Source organism: Oncorhynchus mykiss, chromosome 3 (genome assembly GCF_013265735.2).
Source record: "Oncorhynchus mykiss isolate Arlee chromosome 3, USDA_OmykA_1.1, whole genome shotgun sequence".
Taxonomy (NCBI): Eukaryota; Metazoa; Chordata; class Actinopteri; order Salmoniformes; family Salmonidae; genus Oncorhynchus; species Oncorhynchus mykiss.
In genome coordinates, this window is record NC_048567.1 from 43,467,022 (window position 1) to 43,482,309 (window position 15,288).

The 15,288-nt window shown below is 39.4% G+C and overlaps 1 protein-coding gene across 2 annotated transcripts in view; it reads left to right on the plus strand.

Moving 5' to 3' along the window:
* Nucleotides 1–15,288, plus strand: part of LOC110519984 (inactive dipeptidyl peptidase 10) — a 344,103-nt gene that overhangs the window by 297,237 nt on the left and 31,578 nt on the right. For both annotated transcript variants that reach the window (XM_036974136.1, XM_036974137.1), the window contains exons 15-17: nucleotides 7,347–7,394; nucleotides 8,362–8,483; nucleotides 11,950–11,994. In XM_036974136.1, the coding sequence (XP_036830031.1) occupies nucleotides 7,347–7,394; nucleotides 8,362–8,483; nucleotides 11,950–11,994 (215 nt within the window). The remainder of the gene's footprint in view (nucleotides 1–7,346; nucleotides 7,395–8,361; nucleotides 8,484–11,949; nucleotides 11,995–15,288) is intronic.

Genomic DNA, 15,288 nt, shown 5'->3' on the forward strand with positions numbered 1-15,288 from the left:
TAAGACCTTTATTTAACTAGAAAAGTAAGTTAAGAACAAATTCTTATTTTCTATGATGGCCTAAGAATAGTGGGTTAACTGCCTTGTGTAGGGGTAGAATGACAGATGTTTACCTTGTCAGCTCAGGGATATGATCTTGCAACCTTCCGGTTAATAGTTCTAGTCCAACGCTCTAACCACTAGTCTACCTGCTGCCATATTGTCCTGCTAATAGCCAATCCTAGAAACGTTGTTTGCAGAATTCACAGCCTGCTATGCTTGTGAAAAACATGGTTAATAATGATAATAATAATACCTTTTCCCTCTTTCACGTGTTAAAACCTCGCAACGGCCAAATAATCTTACTAGAAAATATTAATATTAATGAAATCACAAGTGAAATATAGCGAAACACAGCTTAGCCTTTTGTTAATTAATCACCCTGTCGTCTCAGATTTTGAAATGATGCTTTACAGCCAAAGCAAGACAAACGTTTGTGTAAGTTTATCGATAGCCTAGCATAGCATTATGTCCAGCTAGCAGCAGGAAGCTTGGTCACGAAAATCAGAAAAACAATCAAATTATTTGTTTACCTTTGATGATCTTCGGATGTTTTCACTGACGAGACTCCCAGTTAGACAGCAAATGTTCCTTTTGTTCCATAAAGATTATTTTTATACCTAAAATACCTCCGTTTGTTTGTCAATCCTCAAGGTGTTTTTTAAATATCTATTCGATAATATATCAACCGGGACAAAGGGCTTTTCAGTAGGACCGAGAGGAAAAATGACTGCCTCTGTCTTTTACGCAAGAATCACTCTGAGAGCCCTCAGCTGGCCACTTACGCAATGTGGTCCTTTACGCACATTCTTCAACATAAAGGCGTGATACTACGTCTGAAGGCTGTAGACACCTTAGGGAACACGTAGAAAAAGGAATCTGGTTGATATCCCTTTCAATGGCCAATAGGGATGCATAGGAACACAACAGTTTCAAAATATGAGTCACTTCCTGATAAAAATGTTCTGTTATACTCACAAACAATATTTTTACAGTTTTGGAAACTTTAGAGTGTTTTCTATCCTAAGCTGTCAATTATATGCATATTCTAGCATCTGGTCCTGAGAAATAGGCCGTTTACTTTGGGAACGTTATTTTTCAAAAAATAAAAATAGTGCCCCCTAGCTTCAAGAGGTTAAAGGTTCCAATTGATAAAGTTCTCAATTAGTATATTTGTGTTTAACTACAATAATATTTGTATTATTTGTTCTGTCTTTTCTGGTGGATAAAACGGAAATTGCAACCAATCTAACTAAGAAATACATTTGACGAAACGATTCTCCCCCTACCCTCCATTTTGGCAAGAGTCTTTTGTCCTGCTATTAGCCCATAATTGCGCAGTACAACATGACCAGTCGGGAGTAGTCTACAGTACTACAGTAAGAGCAAAATAATCCTAACATTACCACACCATAATTGTAGTCTAACCAATACCCAAACAGAGATTCAGTGAAAATAAAAATCTTGTTGATTTATCATGACCAGTCCCCATGCATGTCTCAGAGCAGTGCTGTCTTGACCTTTGAATGCTGTTTCTTCCATTCATTTTGAAAGAGTATTTTCAACTAAGCAACAATTTGTTTACCTTCCTTAGCCTACTTTGTTCCAATATTTCTGCCATTTAGTGATACTTATTCCCATAGTAGTTCGTTATGGATCCATATCGAAATAAACATCTGCATTTGGAAAGGCTTTCTATCATTATTATTATTAACGAAAGCATAAAGATGCTGATAAAGAAATACAGCACAGTACAGTATATGTTTCATCCAACATGTTGCGGTTGCATGAGGTCACCCACATGCACTTTAACTTCTCTGGGGTAGGGGGCAGCATTTGGAATTTTGGATGAAAAGCGTGCCCAAATTAAACTGTTATCTACTTAGGCCCAGAAGATAGTATATGCATATGGCAGCCGAAAACCTGAGAAAAGTAGGATTATTTGTTTTTGCAGTTTTCTATTCAATGCCATTGACTTAGGACTCAAATTGCAGTTTCTATGCCTTCCACTAGATGTCAACAGTCTTTAGAAATTGTTTCAGGCTTCAAATTGTTTCAGGCTTGAATGAGTGGACCCTGCCGTGTCACAGAGCGAGTGCCTTTCTTGGTTACCTTTTATATTGACGACGTTATTGTCCGGTTGAAATATTATCGATTATTTAGGCTAAAAACAACCTGAGGATTGATTATGAACATCGTTTGAAATGTTTCTACGAACTTTACGGATACTATTTGGATTTTTTTGTCTGCCTGTTGTGACTGCGTTTGAGCCTGTGGATTACTGAAGAAAACGCACAAACAAAACTGAAGTCTTTGGATAAAAAGATACTTTATCGAACAAAAGGAATATTTATTGAATAAATGAATGTCTTCTGAGTGCAACCATATGAAGATCATCAAAGGCAAGTGATTAAGTTTATCTCTATTTCTGACTTGTGTAACTCTTCTACTTGGCTGGTTACTGTTTGTAATGATTTGTATGCTGGGCTATAATGAGTATTTCTGTAATTGAATATGGCGCTCTCCCTTTATTTAACCAGGTAGGCTAGTTGAGAACAAGTTCTCATTTACAACTGCGACCTGGCCAAGATAAAGCAAAGCAGTGTGAAACAAACAACAACACAGAGTTACACATAGAATAAACAAACATACAGTCGGTAATACAATAGAGAAAGTCTATATACAGTGTGTGCAAATGAGGTAGGATAAGGGGGTCAGGCAATAAATAGGCCATAGTGGCGAAATTATTACAGTATGGCACATTTAACACTGGGGTGATAGATGTGCAGAAGTGTGTGCAAGTAGCGGTACTGGGGTGCAAAGGAGCATAATAAATAAAACAAATAACAATATGATTTTGAAGAAGTTGGATGGGCTTTTCTATTAGGCTACTATTTGTTTATTAGGCTATTGTGCCGTCTGACAAGTAAACACAGCCTACAGTATATACTGTGGTAAACATGGTAACGTTTCTAATTCCTGACATAAGGGAAAGCAGGCCACGTCCAGACTTTCTAGGTGACCTCAAGTACTTAACTTTGTCTTTAATGCTTTTTTTGGGTTGCAAATGCCTTGCACAAAGTATCAAGATAGTGTTGGCAAGAGTCTATTGTCCTGCTAATAGCCCATAATGGGCTATTATAAAACATGATGTCCAGGTCAGGATATCCAAAACATTTATTTATTAAAGTCTATCAGAAAGAAGGTTGGTACTTATTTATTTTGATCCAAAGCCATGAATGAGTGAGTCACTCAGCTTTATGTAGGTGACGAGGCTATATGACTGCGCCATCAACTTGATTATTTAACAGACGTCACTTGCTTATATTCAGTCAACACATACAGTTGAAGTCGGAAGTTTACATGCATACAGTTTTTCACAATTCCTGACATTTAATGCAAGTAAAAATTTGCTGTCTTAGGTCAGTTAGGATCACCACTTTATTTTAAGAATGTGAAATGTCAGAATAATAATAGAGAGAATTATTTATTTAAGCTTTTAATTATTTCATCACATTCCCAGTGGGTCAGAAGTTTACATACACTCAATTAGAATTTGGTAGCATTGCCGTTAAATTGTTTAACTTGGGTCAAACATTTCAGGTAGCCTTCCACAAGCTTCCCACAATAAGTTGGGTGAATTTTGGCCTATTCCTCCTGACAGAGCTGGTGTAACTGAGTCAGGTTTGTAGGCCACCTTGCTCGCACACACTTTATCAGGTCTGCCCACACATTTTCTGTAGGATTGAGGTCAGGGCTTTGTGATGGCCACTCCAATACCATGACTTTGTTGTCCTTAAGCCATTTTGCCACAACTTTGGAAGTATGCTTGGGGTCATTGTCCATTTGGAAGACCAATTTGCAACCAAGCTTTAACTTCCTGACTGATGTCTTGAGATGTTGCTTCAATATATCCACATCATTTTCATTCTTCATGATGACACCTATTTTGTGAAGTGCACCAGTCTCTCCTGCAGCAAAGCACCCCCACAACATGATGCTGCCACCCCGGTGCTTCACGGTTGGGATGGTGTTCTTCGGCTTGCAAGCCTCCCCATTTTTCCTTCAAACATAACAAAGGTCATTATGGCCAAACTGTTCTATTTTTGTTTCATCAGACAAGAGGACATTTCTCCAAAAAGTATGATCTTTGTCCCCATGTGCAGTTGCAAACCGTTAGTCTGACTTTTTTATGGCCGTTTTGGAGCAGTGGCTTCTTCCTTGCTGAGCGACCTTTCAGGTTATGTCAATATAGGACTCGTGGTCCCATAGTGTTTATACTTGCATACTATTGTTTGTACAGATGACCATGGTACGTTCAGGCATTTTTAAATTGCTTCCAAGGATGAACCAGACTTGTGGAGGTCTGGCTGATTTCTTTTGATTTTCCCATGATGTCAAGCAAAGAGGCACTGAGTTTGAAGGGGGGTCTTGAAATACATCCACAGGTACAACTCCAATTGACTCAAATGATGTCAATTAGCCTATCAGAAGCTTCTAAAGCCATGACATAATTTTCTGGAATTTTCCAAGCTGTTTAAAGGCACAGTCAACTTAGTGTAAGTGAACTTCTGACCCACTAAAATTGTGATACATTGAATTATATGTGAAATAATCTGCCTGTAAACATTTGTCTGAAAAATTACTTGTGTCATGCACAAAGTAGATGTCCTAACTGACTTGCCAAAACTTTAGTTTGATAACAAGAAATTTGTGGAGTGGTTGAAAAACGAGTTTTAATGACTCCAACCTAAGTGTATGTAAACTTCTGACTTCAACTGTATATCTTAAGAATATCATGGAATATAATAGAACATTTTCATTTCTTTTAGAATAAAAAACTTAGTGTAACAACAGTTCTAGTATTTATTACTGACGAGTAGAAACAAAAAAATAAGTATATTTTTCAAGGTGTGCAGGACAGAGAAATAGCAATTCTTACACTATTGTTCTAAATTCAATCACCTTCTTCAACCTCATCATTCAGTTCATTGAAATGTAATGTTGAAGTCGTGCACAATTATGATTTTCTATTATGTTTATGTCGCCCATTCGTTGTCAGCGAGAGACACATTAGTGCCTGGGGACCCAAAAGCATAGTCTGTGCTCTAACTCCCCCTTGCGCTGGTCTGGTGCAATGAAGCAGTGACGCAGGGTACCGTACTAAACAACAAATTACCTCCAAGTCACGCAGCTTTTTTTTCAAAAATGTTAGTTGATCAAGCAGTGTATACACATATAACAGTGTTGTATGGCTAGGTGATAGATAGTTGGGCATCTGGAAACGGACTCATGTTGATATGAATCCCATATGTGATAACGCCGGATATTTAACCTTAAATTACATTAATCCTACATCAATTCTTGACACAAAGGCATCTCATACATAGGCAGCATCTAGTCTGGTCGACAGATCATAAAAACTCAGCAAAAAAAATAAACTTCCTCTCACTGTCAACTGCGTTTATTTTTTTTAGCAAACTTAACATGTGTAAATATTTGTATGATCCTAAAAAGATTCAACAACTGAGACATAAACTGAACAAGTTACACAGATATGTGACTCACAGAAATTGAATAATGTGTCCCTGAACAAAGGGGGGTCAAAATCAAAAGTAACAGTCAGTATCTGGTGTGGCCACCAGCTGTGTTAAGTACTGCAGTGCATCTCCTCCTCATGGACTGCAAAAGATGTGCCTGTTCTTGCTGTGAGATGTTACCCCTCTCTTCCACCTGCAAGTTACTGGACATTTATGTGGGGAATGGCCCTAATCCTCACCCTCCGATTCAACATGTCCCAGACGTGCTTAATGGGATTGAGATCGGGCTCTTCGCTGGCCATGGCAGAACACTGACATTCCTGTCTTGCAGGAAATCACGCACAGAACGAGCAGTATGGCAAGTGGCATTGTCAAACTGGAGGGTCAAGTCAGGATGAGCACCACATGAGGGAGGAGGATGTCTTCCCTGTAACGCACAGTGTTGAGATTGGCTGCAATGACAACAAGCTCAGTCCGATGATGCTGTGACACACTGCCTGAGAACATGACGGATCCTCCACCTCCAAATTGATCCCGCTCCAGAGTACAGGCCTCAGTGTAACGCCCATTCCTTCGAAGATATACGCGAATCCGACCATCACCCCTGGTGAGACAAAACCGCGACTCGTCAGTGAAGAGCACTTCTTGCCAGTCCTGTCTGGTCCAGCGATGGTGGGTTTGTGCCCGTAGGCGACGTTGTTGTCGGTGATGTCTGGTGAGGACCTGCCTTACAACAGGCCTACAAACCCTCAGTCCAGCCTTTCTCGGTCTATTGCGGACTGTCTGAGCACTGATGGAGGGATTGTTGGTTCCTGGTGTAACTCGGGCAATTGTTGTTGCCATCCTGTACCTGTCCCGCAGGTGTGATGTTCGGATGTACTGATCCTGTGCAGGTGTTGTTACACGTGGTCTGCCTCTGTGAGGACGATCAGCTGTCCGCCCTGTCTCAGGCGTCTCACAGTACGGACATTGCAATTTATTGCCCTGGCCACATCTGCAGTCCTCATGCCTCCTTGGACCCTGGGCATCTTTCTTTTGGTGTTTTTTTGTGTTTTTCAGAGTCAGTAGTGTCCTACATTTTCATAACTGTGACCTTAATTGCCTACCGTCTGTAAGCTTTTAGTGTCTTACCGACCGTTGCACAGGTGCATGTTCATTAGTTGTTTATGGTTCATTGAACAAGCATGGAAAACAGTGTTTAAACCCTTACGAATTATCTTTGAAAGACAGGGTCCTGAAAAAGGGACTTTTTCGTTGCTGCTGAGTTTATGTGCATGTATGGAATGATGAATGAATGTTGTAGAGGAGTTGGCGACAGCACAAACAGAAAATGTAATTGTTATCACAATGAACTTGGTTGTATGTTATGAGGGGCTTTGTGTCATGACTCTTGTAAGGTGTCAGGTACATTCTGAATCTAATTCTCAGACCAATGTAACTACCAATCACAGACAACACACCATAGTGCATGGTGGGAAAAGGAGGTTTAAGAATTTACTTGTCGTAAAACACATAACCTTGAGTAATAAACTGTGTAGTAACTGGATTAGCATGATATTTTTGCTAAATAGGCAGATTTTATTATTCTCAACTTGACACCAATAAACACCATGCCTAATGCCTCAAGACTGAATGTCATGTACATTGCTTATGAAGTACAAGGACAAATGCTGCTTGAGCATGTACAGTATTTGTGGCATAACCGTGTTAACAAAGGCCACCGATTTTCTTTGAAACCCAATTAACTTGTTTGTTTCCTGCATACAGTTATTTCCTCAGCACTGAAGGCTCACCACGGAGAAGACAGCTTTACAGGTGACACATTTAGCAACCTGTCATGAATCTTGTTTTTGACAGCTCCCCTTTGCTTTACAGTCCGTCTTATCGCCTATCATTTCCCTCTTGCGAAGAACATGTCATAACAACGGTAAACAGCTGAAGTTTTGTGCAGACAGAAATATAGAGACGCTCTTGATGTAAGATTGTGTACACCAAATAATACAGGTAACTGCCAAAGTAAAGAAAACACCAACATGAATTGTCTTAAAAGGGCGTTGGGTCACCACGAGCCAGAACAGCTTCAATGCGCCTTGCAAAGATTGTGTGTCTGGAACTCTATTGGAGCGATGAGATACCATTCTTTCATGAGGAATTCCATAATTTGGTGTTTTGTTGATGATGGTAGAAATCGCTGTCTCAGGCGCAGCTCCAGAATCTCCCAGAAGTGTTCAATTGGGTTGAGATCTGGTGACAGCAATGGCCATGGCATATGGTTTGCATCATTTTCATGTTCATCAAACCATTCTGTGACCACTCTTGCCCTGTGGATGGGGGCATTGCCATCCTATTGGGGCATAGAAATGGTATCCAAAACAATGAACCTAAGCATGATGGGACGATAATTGCTTATTAAACTCAGGAACCAGACCTATGTGGAAGCACCTGCTTTCAATATAATTTGTATCCCTCATTTACAGTTACCTTGTTCTTTTAAAGAATCTGAAGTCTAGAGAAGTAATAATTACATTTTTCAACCAACCATATCCAAATCCAGCTGGTCTTATGATGAGATCGAATCGGCTTAATAACATTTCAAATGCTTTCAGGTGAACTAATTAACTCCCAACCTCAACATTGCTCATCTCTTCATTTCTGTGGAGTGTAAATATCATGTGCAAACTGCAAACACCACTCGTGCTAGATACTCAATAGGCCTGCTCTTTAGGATTTGCAGTGGAAGTTAAAATGGTCTCCTAATCTTCCCTCTTCCCCTTACTTTCAGTGTGAAGACTGTGGGGTTGTTCCCTCGACACTGTCTGACGTGTGAGCTAAATAAGGCCCATTGTCTGTTCTTCAATGCTGAGATAAACCCCAGTAATCAGCACATCCTCCTCCACTGTAAAGGTAAGCTAGTAGCCAAGCTAGATGCTAACACAGACAGCTAGCACCAAGATAGCACTAGCAGGCCAATGCAACGAAAAACTAAATGCTAACACAGATAGTCTATTGCAAAGCAATGCTCCATAGTTCCAATATAGCACAAGCAGGCTAATCCATACATGTCATTTTACAGTTAGTCAGCTAAGCTAAATGCTAAAACAAGCAGTGGATCATTTTGAAGGCTAATATTCAACTAAATTATAGCACCGCTCATCTTTCTTTGTTTAAGACAGATAAATATTGGTAGAGCTTAGAGAACCAGAGAATCAAATTTCTTTGATAGGTTATTTAAAAATATGAGTAACCAACATCAACTAACCATTTATTATAGACTGTGAAGGTATGCCAGCTAGGCCATTTGCTAAACCCAACCAATGCATCATCTGCTTAGACTTAGATACATGATCAGAGATACATCTTACGTGTTAAACAAATCAAAATATATTTTATATTTGAGATTCTTCAAAGTAGCCACACTTTGCCTTGATGACAGCTTTGCACAAGCGTAGCATTCTCTCAACCAGCCTCTGCTGCAGAGGATAAGTTTATTAGAGTTACCAGCCTCAAAAATGTCAGCCTAAATAAATACTTCACAGAGTTCAAGTAACAGACACATCTCAACATCAACTGTTCAGAGGAGACTGCGTGAATCAGGCCTTCATGGCCAAATTGCTGAAAAGAAACCACTACTAAAGCACACCAATAAGAAGAAGAGACTTCCTTGGGCCAAGAAACATGAGCAATGGACCGGTGGAAATCTGTCCTTTGGTTTGATGAGTCCAAATGTGTGGTTCCCCCCATGAAGCGTGGAGGAGGAGGTGTAATGGTGTGGGGGTGCTTTGCTGGTGACACTGATTTATCAGTGATTTATTTTATTTTAATCAAGGCACACTTAATCAGCATGGCTACCACAGTATTCTGCAGCGAAATACCAACCCATCTAGTTTGCGCTTAGTGGGACTATAATTTGTTTATCAACAGGACAATGACCCCAAACACACCTCCAGACTGTGTAAGGACTATTTGACCAAGAAGGGGAGTGATTGAGTGCTGCATCAGATGACCTGGCCTCCACAATTACTCGACCTCAACCCAATTGAGATGGTTTGTGATGAGTTGGACCCCAGAGTGAAGGAAAAGCAGCCAACAAGTGCTCAGTATAGTTATTTAACCTCTATTTAACTAGGCAAGTCAGTTAAGAACAAATTATTATTTTGAATGACGGCCTACACAGGCCAAAGTCTGGTCCAATTGTGCACCGCCCTATGGGACTCCCAATCATAGCCGATTGTGATAGATCTTGGATATGTGGAAACTCCTTCAAGACTGTTGTAAAAGGATTCCTCATAAAGCTGGTTGAGAGAATGGAAAGAGTGTACAAAGCTGTCATCAAGGAAAAGGATGGCTACTTTGAAGAATCTAAAATCTAAAATAATTTAATGATTTGTTGAACACATTTTTTGGTTACTACATTATTCCGTATGTGTTATTTCATAGTTTTGATGTCTTCACTATTATACTACATTGTAGAAAATATAATAAATTATGAAAAACCCTTGAATGAGTAGGTGTGTCCAATTTCTGGACTGGTAGTGTATACAGTATAGTGAGCAAGAATATTTAGCACACTCCATCCAACAAACTGCTAGGAGCAAAAGGTCTTTAAGCAAATGTTTTCATATTTCTATGGTATTTCATTTATCCTTTATTTATCTAGGCAAGTCAGTTAAGAACAAATTCTTATTTACAATGACGGCCTACCGGGGAACAGTGAGTTAACTGCCTTGTTCAGGGGCAGAATGACAGATGCTTACCTTGTCAGCTCGGGGATTCAATCAAGCAACCTTTCAGTTACTGGCCCAACGCTCTAACCACTAGGCTACCTGCCACCCCTTGTATGTATGAATTTGTCAAAAAAAAACATTTTTTTAAAGGTTCTCATAAAGGCCAGAATTTTTTATTTTTTTGTGATTTAGAGTAACATAACATATGAAAATTAACTCCATTAAACAAACATAATCTGAGATCCATTTGAGATGGAAGTATGATTCAATTATAGTTTAAATGAAGTTGTCTTTTCCAATGTGGTCAACCATTTTTGTGTCAGTGGCCCTTCGAGCCACAACCCATTTGACAGATGTCAGGGATTTGCCTTTGGCAATCTATCATTATTTAACATTTAGTGTGGAGCGAGACCATCAGACAATTTCATATAAGAAGCATAAAATAAAATAAAAATAGTCGCTCTATTGTGTATAATTGCTTTAGGTGTTATGGTGCCATACATACCAGTTAATTGCCGCCACAGTTGTTTATTGTTAAGGTTTGTTTTAACCATGGTAGCCTAGTGGTTAGAGTGTTGGACTAGTAACCAAAAGGTTGCAAGTTTAAATCCTCGAGCTGACAAGGTACCAATCTGTCGTTCTGCCCCTGAACAGGCAGTTAACCCACTGTTCCTAGGCCGTCATTGAAAATAAGAATTTGTTCTTAACTGACTTGCCTAGTTAAATAAAAGTAAAAAAAAACGTATGCTCAAGTGTTTGTCCTTGTGTACCATAAGTTAATGGAAAAAATGTACCATCCTTCTCTTTGTGAGCTATAAACACAATGAGGTTAGCACGTCATCTGAGGATAATGCTAAATTCAGTAGAAACCAAGCAGCTTGTCACTCTCCTCAACAAGCATATTAAAGCTAGTTAATTCCCTCCGTCAAATGCAACGGATGCTATTACCATTTTCAAGCAGGTAAGCAAATGAGAAACTATTTCTCTGTGTGACAAAGCCCTTTTCTTTTACTGAGTTTGACATTTGGTTGTTGGCCAGCGCCCCTTAAGAGTTTTAATACTGCATTGTTGTGAATAATCTCTTATCTTTTTTTAATTAAAAAAAAAATCCTATGTAAGGCGTGATAAAACTTGCCTTAAGTGGTGGAAATGAAACAAAGCTTACTCTTCATTGATCAGTGCTGGGCTTTAAAAGTCTCAGATGTTTACCATTCATGGCAACAGTGTGTGTGGCTGTTAAATCACCATTACCTCAGCTAGCATTATTCAAATGGGGTGTAGTCTGACTAAACAGGTCTGATAATTGCTGTAGGAGTGATTTGTGGAGGGTTGGGCAGCCGAACAGCGACTGCTAGATCTTATTAACCTCCGTGTGGGTGTCTTCCAATGGGTGCTGAATAGAATTGACTTAATTTGACAAGCCCAGGTTATTAGAGGCAGTTTGAATGACCTTTAACCACTGACTGTAATGGGTAAAGAAGGGGAAGTGACAGTTGTGACAGTGGTTGTGACAGCAGCTAGGGGATTGGAAAGGCTGCTGTATTGTATTTGTGACCGTGCTACCCTGCTTGGGAGGTGCTATTTTTGTAACTCTATGTACAGATCGGATACATTTGTATGTCTATTTTTCTTTGTATTTCTCGCAGGTCCGGGAGCACCCACTGTGATCTTACACAGCCTCAATAATGCCAGTAAGAACTCAACTTAATCTTCTACAATTGATGGTCATGTCTTGAACTGATTAAAGTAATTGGCAAGATAACTTTGAACTTTGGTGTTTTTCCAGAACCAGCAAATGTTGAAAGGATGAAAAAAACCCAGCTCATTTGCTAATTTTGTTCAAATATTGAGGGTTTGCTCTTTAAAATGCCAGTTCCCCTCTCACTGTTACCCTTGTTGAAACGACCCCCTCGTTTTCTTAATTTCATTTTTTTCCTTTACGCCCATGTCCGGATTTCTATCAATGTTTTGTCTTGAATGTTAACAGATGCAGTGGGCTAAAATGGATTCAATTGTGTGTTTTTTTTGCCACAGATTTACAAACAATATCTCACAATGTAAATGTGGAATTTAGTTTTTACAAATTTGTACACATTATTTTTTAAATGTAAAGCTGAAATCTTGAGTAAATAATTATTCAACCTCTTTATGGCAAGCCTAAAGGACTAAAAATGTGCTTAACAAGACAAATAATAAGTGGTCTCACTATGTACACAATAAGGGTTAATATGATTTTTGAATGATTACCCCATCTCTGTACCCCACATTTACAATTATCTGTAAGGTCCCTTAGATATAGTATACATATATATATGTATATATATATGTATACATATATATATGTATACATATATACATATAGTATGTTAAACAGGCAGCTCGGTACCTTCAGCTTATCAACACCACTTACAAAATCAAATAATGAGGAAGTCAATCTCTCTTCCACTTTGAGCCATGATAGATTGACATGCATATCATTAATGTTAGCTCTCTGCATACTTTTAATGGCCAGCCATGCTGCCCTGTTCTGAGCAAAATGCAATTTTCCCAAGTCCCTCATTGTGGCACCTGACGACACGACTGAACAGTGGTCCAGGTGCGACAAAACCAGGGCCTGTCGGACCTGCCTTGTTGATAGTGTTGTTAAGAAGGCAGAACAGCGCTTTATTATGGACAGACTTCTCCCCATCTTAGCTACTGTTATATCAATATGTTTTGACCATGACAGTTTACAATCCAGGGTTACTCCAAGCAGTTTAGTCACCTCAACCTGCTCATTTTTCACATTATTCATTACGAGATGAAGTTGAGGTTTAGTGAATGATTTGTCCAAAATACAATGCTTTTAGTTTTGGAAATATTTAGGACTAACGTATTCCTTGCTACCCATTCCGAAGGTAACTACAGCATTTTAAGTGTTGCCATCATTTGAGTCACTGTAGTAGCTGACATGTATAGTGTTGAATCACTCATATACATAGACACAATGGCCTTACTCAACGCCATGGGCATGTCGTTAGTAAAGATTGAAAAAAAGCAAGTGGCCTAAACAGCTACCCTGGGGAATTCCTGCTTCTACCTGGATTATGTTTGAGAGGCTTCCATTAAAGAACACCCTCTGTGTTCTGTTAGACAATTAACTCTTTATCCACATTATAGCATTTAGTGTAAAGCCATAACACATGTTTTTCCAGCAGCAGACTATGATCGATAATGTCAAAAGCTGCACTGAAGTCTAACAAGATAGCCCCCACAATAATGTTATCAATTTCTCTCAGCTAAACATCAGTCATTTGTGTAAGTGCCGTGCTTGTTGAGTGTCCTTCCCTATATGCATGCTGAAAGTTTGACTTGGTTGACTTGACTAAACATACAAGACGAACTGGCACAGAGAGACAGGAAACACAGGGATAAATACACCGGCGAAAATAAGCGACACCTGGAGGGGGTGGAGACAATCACAGGAACAGGTAAAACAGATCAGGGCGTGACACAAACACCATTTTTTCCAGAAGTTTACTAAGGGTTGGCAGCAGGCTGATTGGTCGGCTATTTGAGACATTGAAAGGGGATTTACTATTCTTGTGTAGAGTAATGACTTTTACTTCTCTCCAGGCCTGAGGGCACACACACTTTCTAGTAGGCTTAAATTGAAGATGTGGCAAATAGGAGTGGCAATATCGTCCGCTATTATCCTAAGTAATTTTCCATCCAGATTGTCAGACCCCGGTGGCTTGTCATTGTTGATAGACAACAACCATTTTTTTCACCTCTTTTACACTGACTTTGTGAAATTCAAAAGTGCAATTCTTGTCTTTCATTATTTGGTCAGATATACTTGGATACTGGTCAGCGTTTGTTGCTGAGTTTGTTTATCTTGCCAATGAAAAAGTAATTAAAGTAGTTTGCAATATCAGTGGGTTTTGTGATAAATGAGCCATCTGATTCAATGAAGGATGGAGCCGGGTTGGCTTTTCCCCCCGAAATGTAATTTAAGGTGCTCCAAAGCTTTTTACTATCATTCTTTATATAATTTATCTTTGTGTCATAGTATAGTTTATTGTTAATTTTATTTAGCTTAGTCACATGACTTTTTCATTTGCAGTATGTTTGCCAATCATTTGGGCTGCCAGATGTATTTGCCATACTTTTTGCCTCATCCCTCTCAACCATACCATTTTTCAATTCCTTATCAATCCAAAGGGATGTAACAGTTTTTACTGTCATTTTCTTAATGCGTGTGTGCTTATTAGTAACTGGAATAAGCAATTTCATAAATGTGTCAAGTGCAGCGTCTGGTTGCACCTCATTACACACCACAGACCAGCAAATATTCTTTACATCATCAACAGTGCTAACAGTGTAACTCTGGTTCATAGACTCATGATTACTGCATCCCATAGCTGTAGGATTAACACAGGTATTCAGGGCAATTAGGGGGACATAAATGAAGTTGTGTCTTCCAACGCCCCTAGGATAATGTACATTTAATGCAGCATTATGACAACTCATTTTCACAATGGTAGGGATTAGCTGAGCTGGTCTTGGGTCATTGATAAGTTATTGTTTCAACGCAGCCTTGAAATGTGGACAGGGTCCAGGAGGCAATGATTTGGATGGACTCTGTCATTCCTGTAGAGTATCTTCTGTTTCCAGAAGGTGATAAAGTTATACATAAAGTGACTCCAGCAAAGCTACATTAATATTTTAGCCAGATGTGTAAGGACAGTAGACTGCTGAATATTTCACACTTGCGGCCCCATGATGGTACTGGATCTGAAATGATTGGCCCTTTTTTGGAGTCTTTTAATGCTAAAATCAGTTCTTTAAAATCAATTTTCAGATGTTCCAAGCTAGCCCTCCGGATGTCGTTTGACCCCACATGGACTACGACAGTGTCAGCTCCCGGCATCTGTGGTAGAACAGTCGGAAGCAGCCTTGTGATGTCCTGTACTCGTGCTCCTGGGTAGCACAGGGTTTTTGCC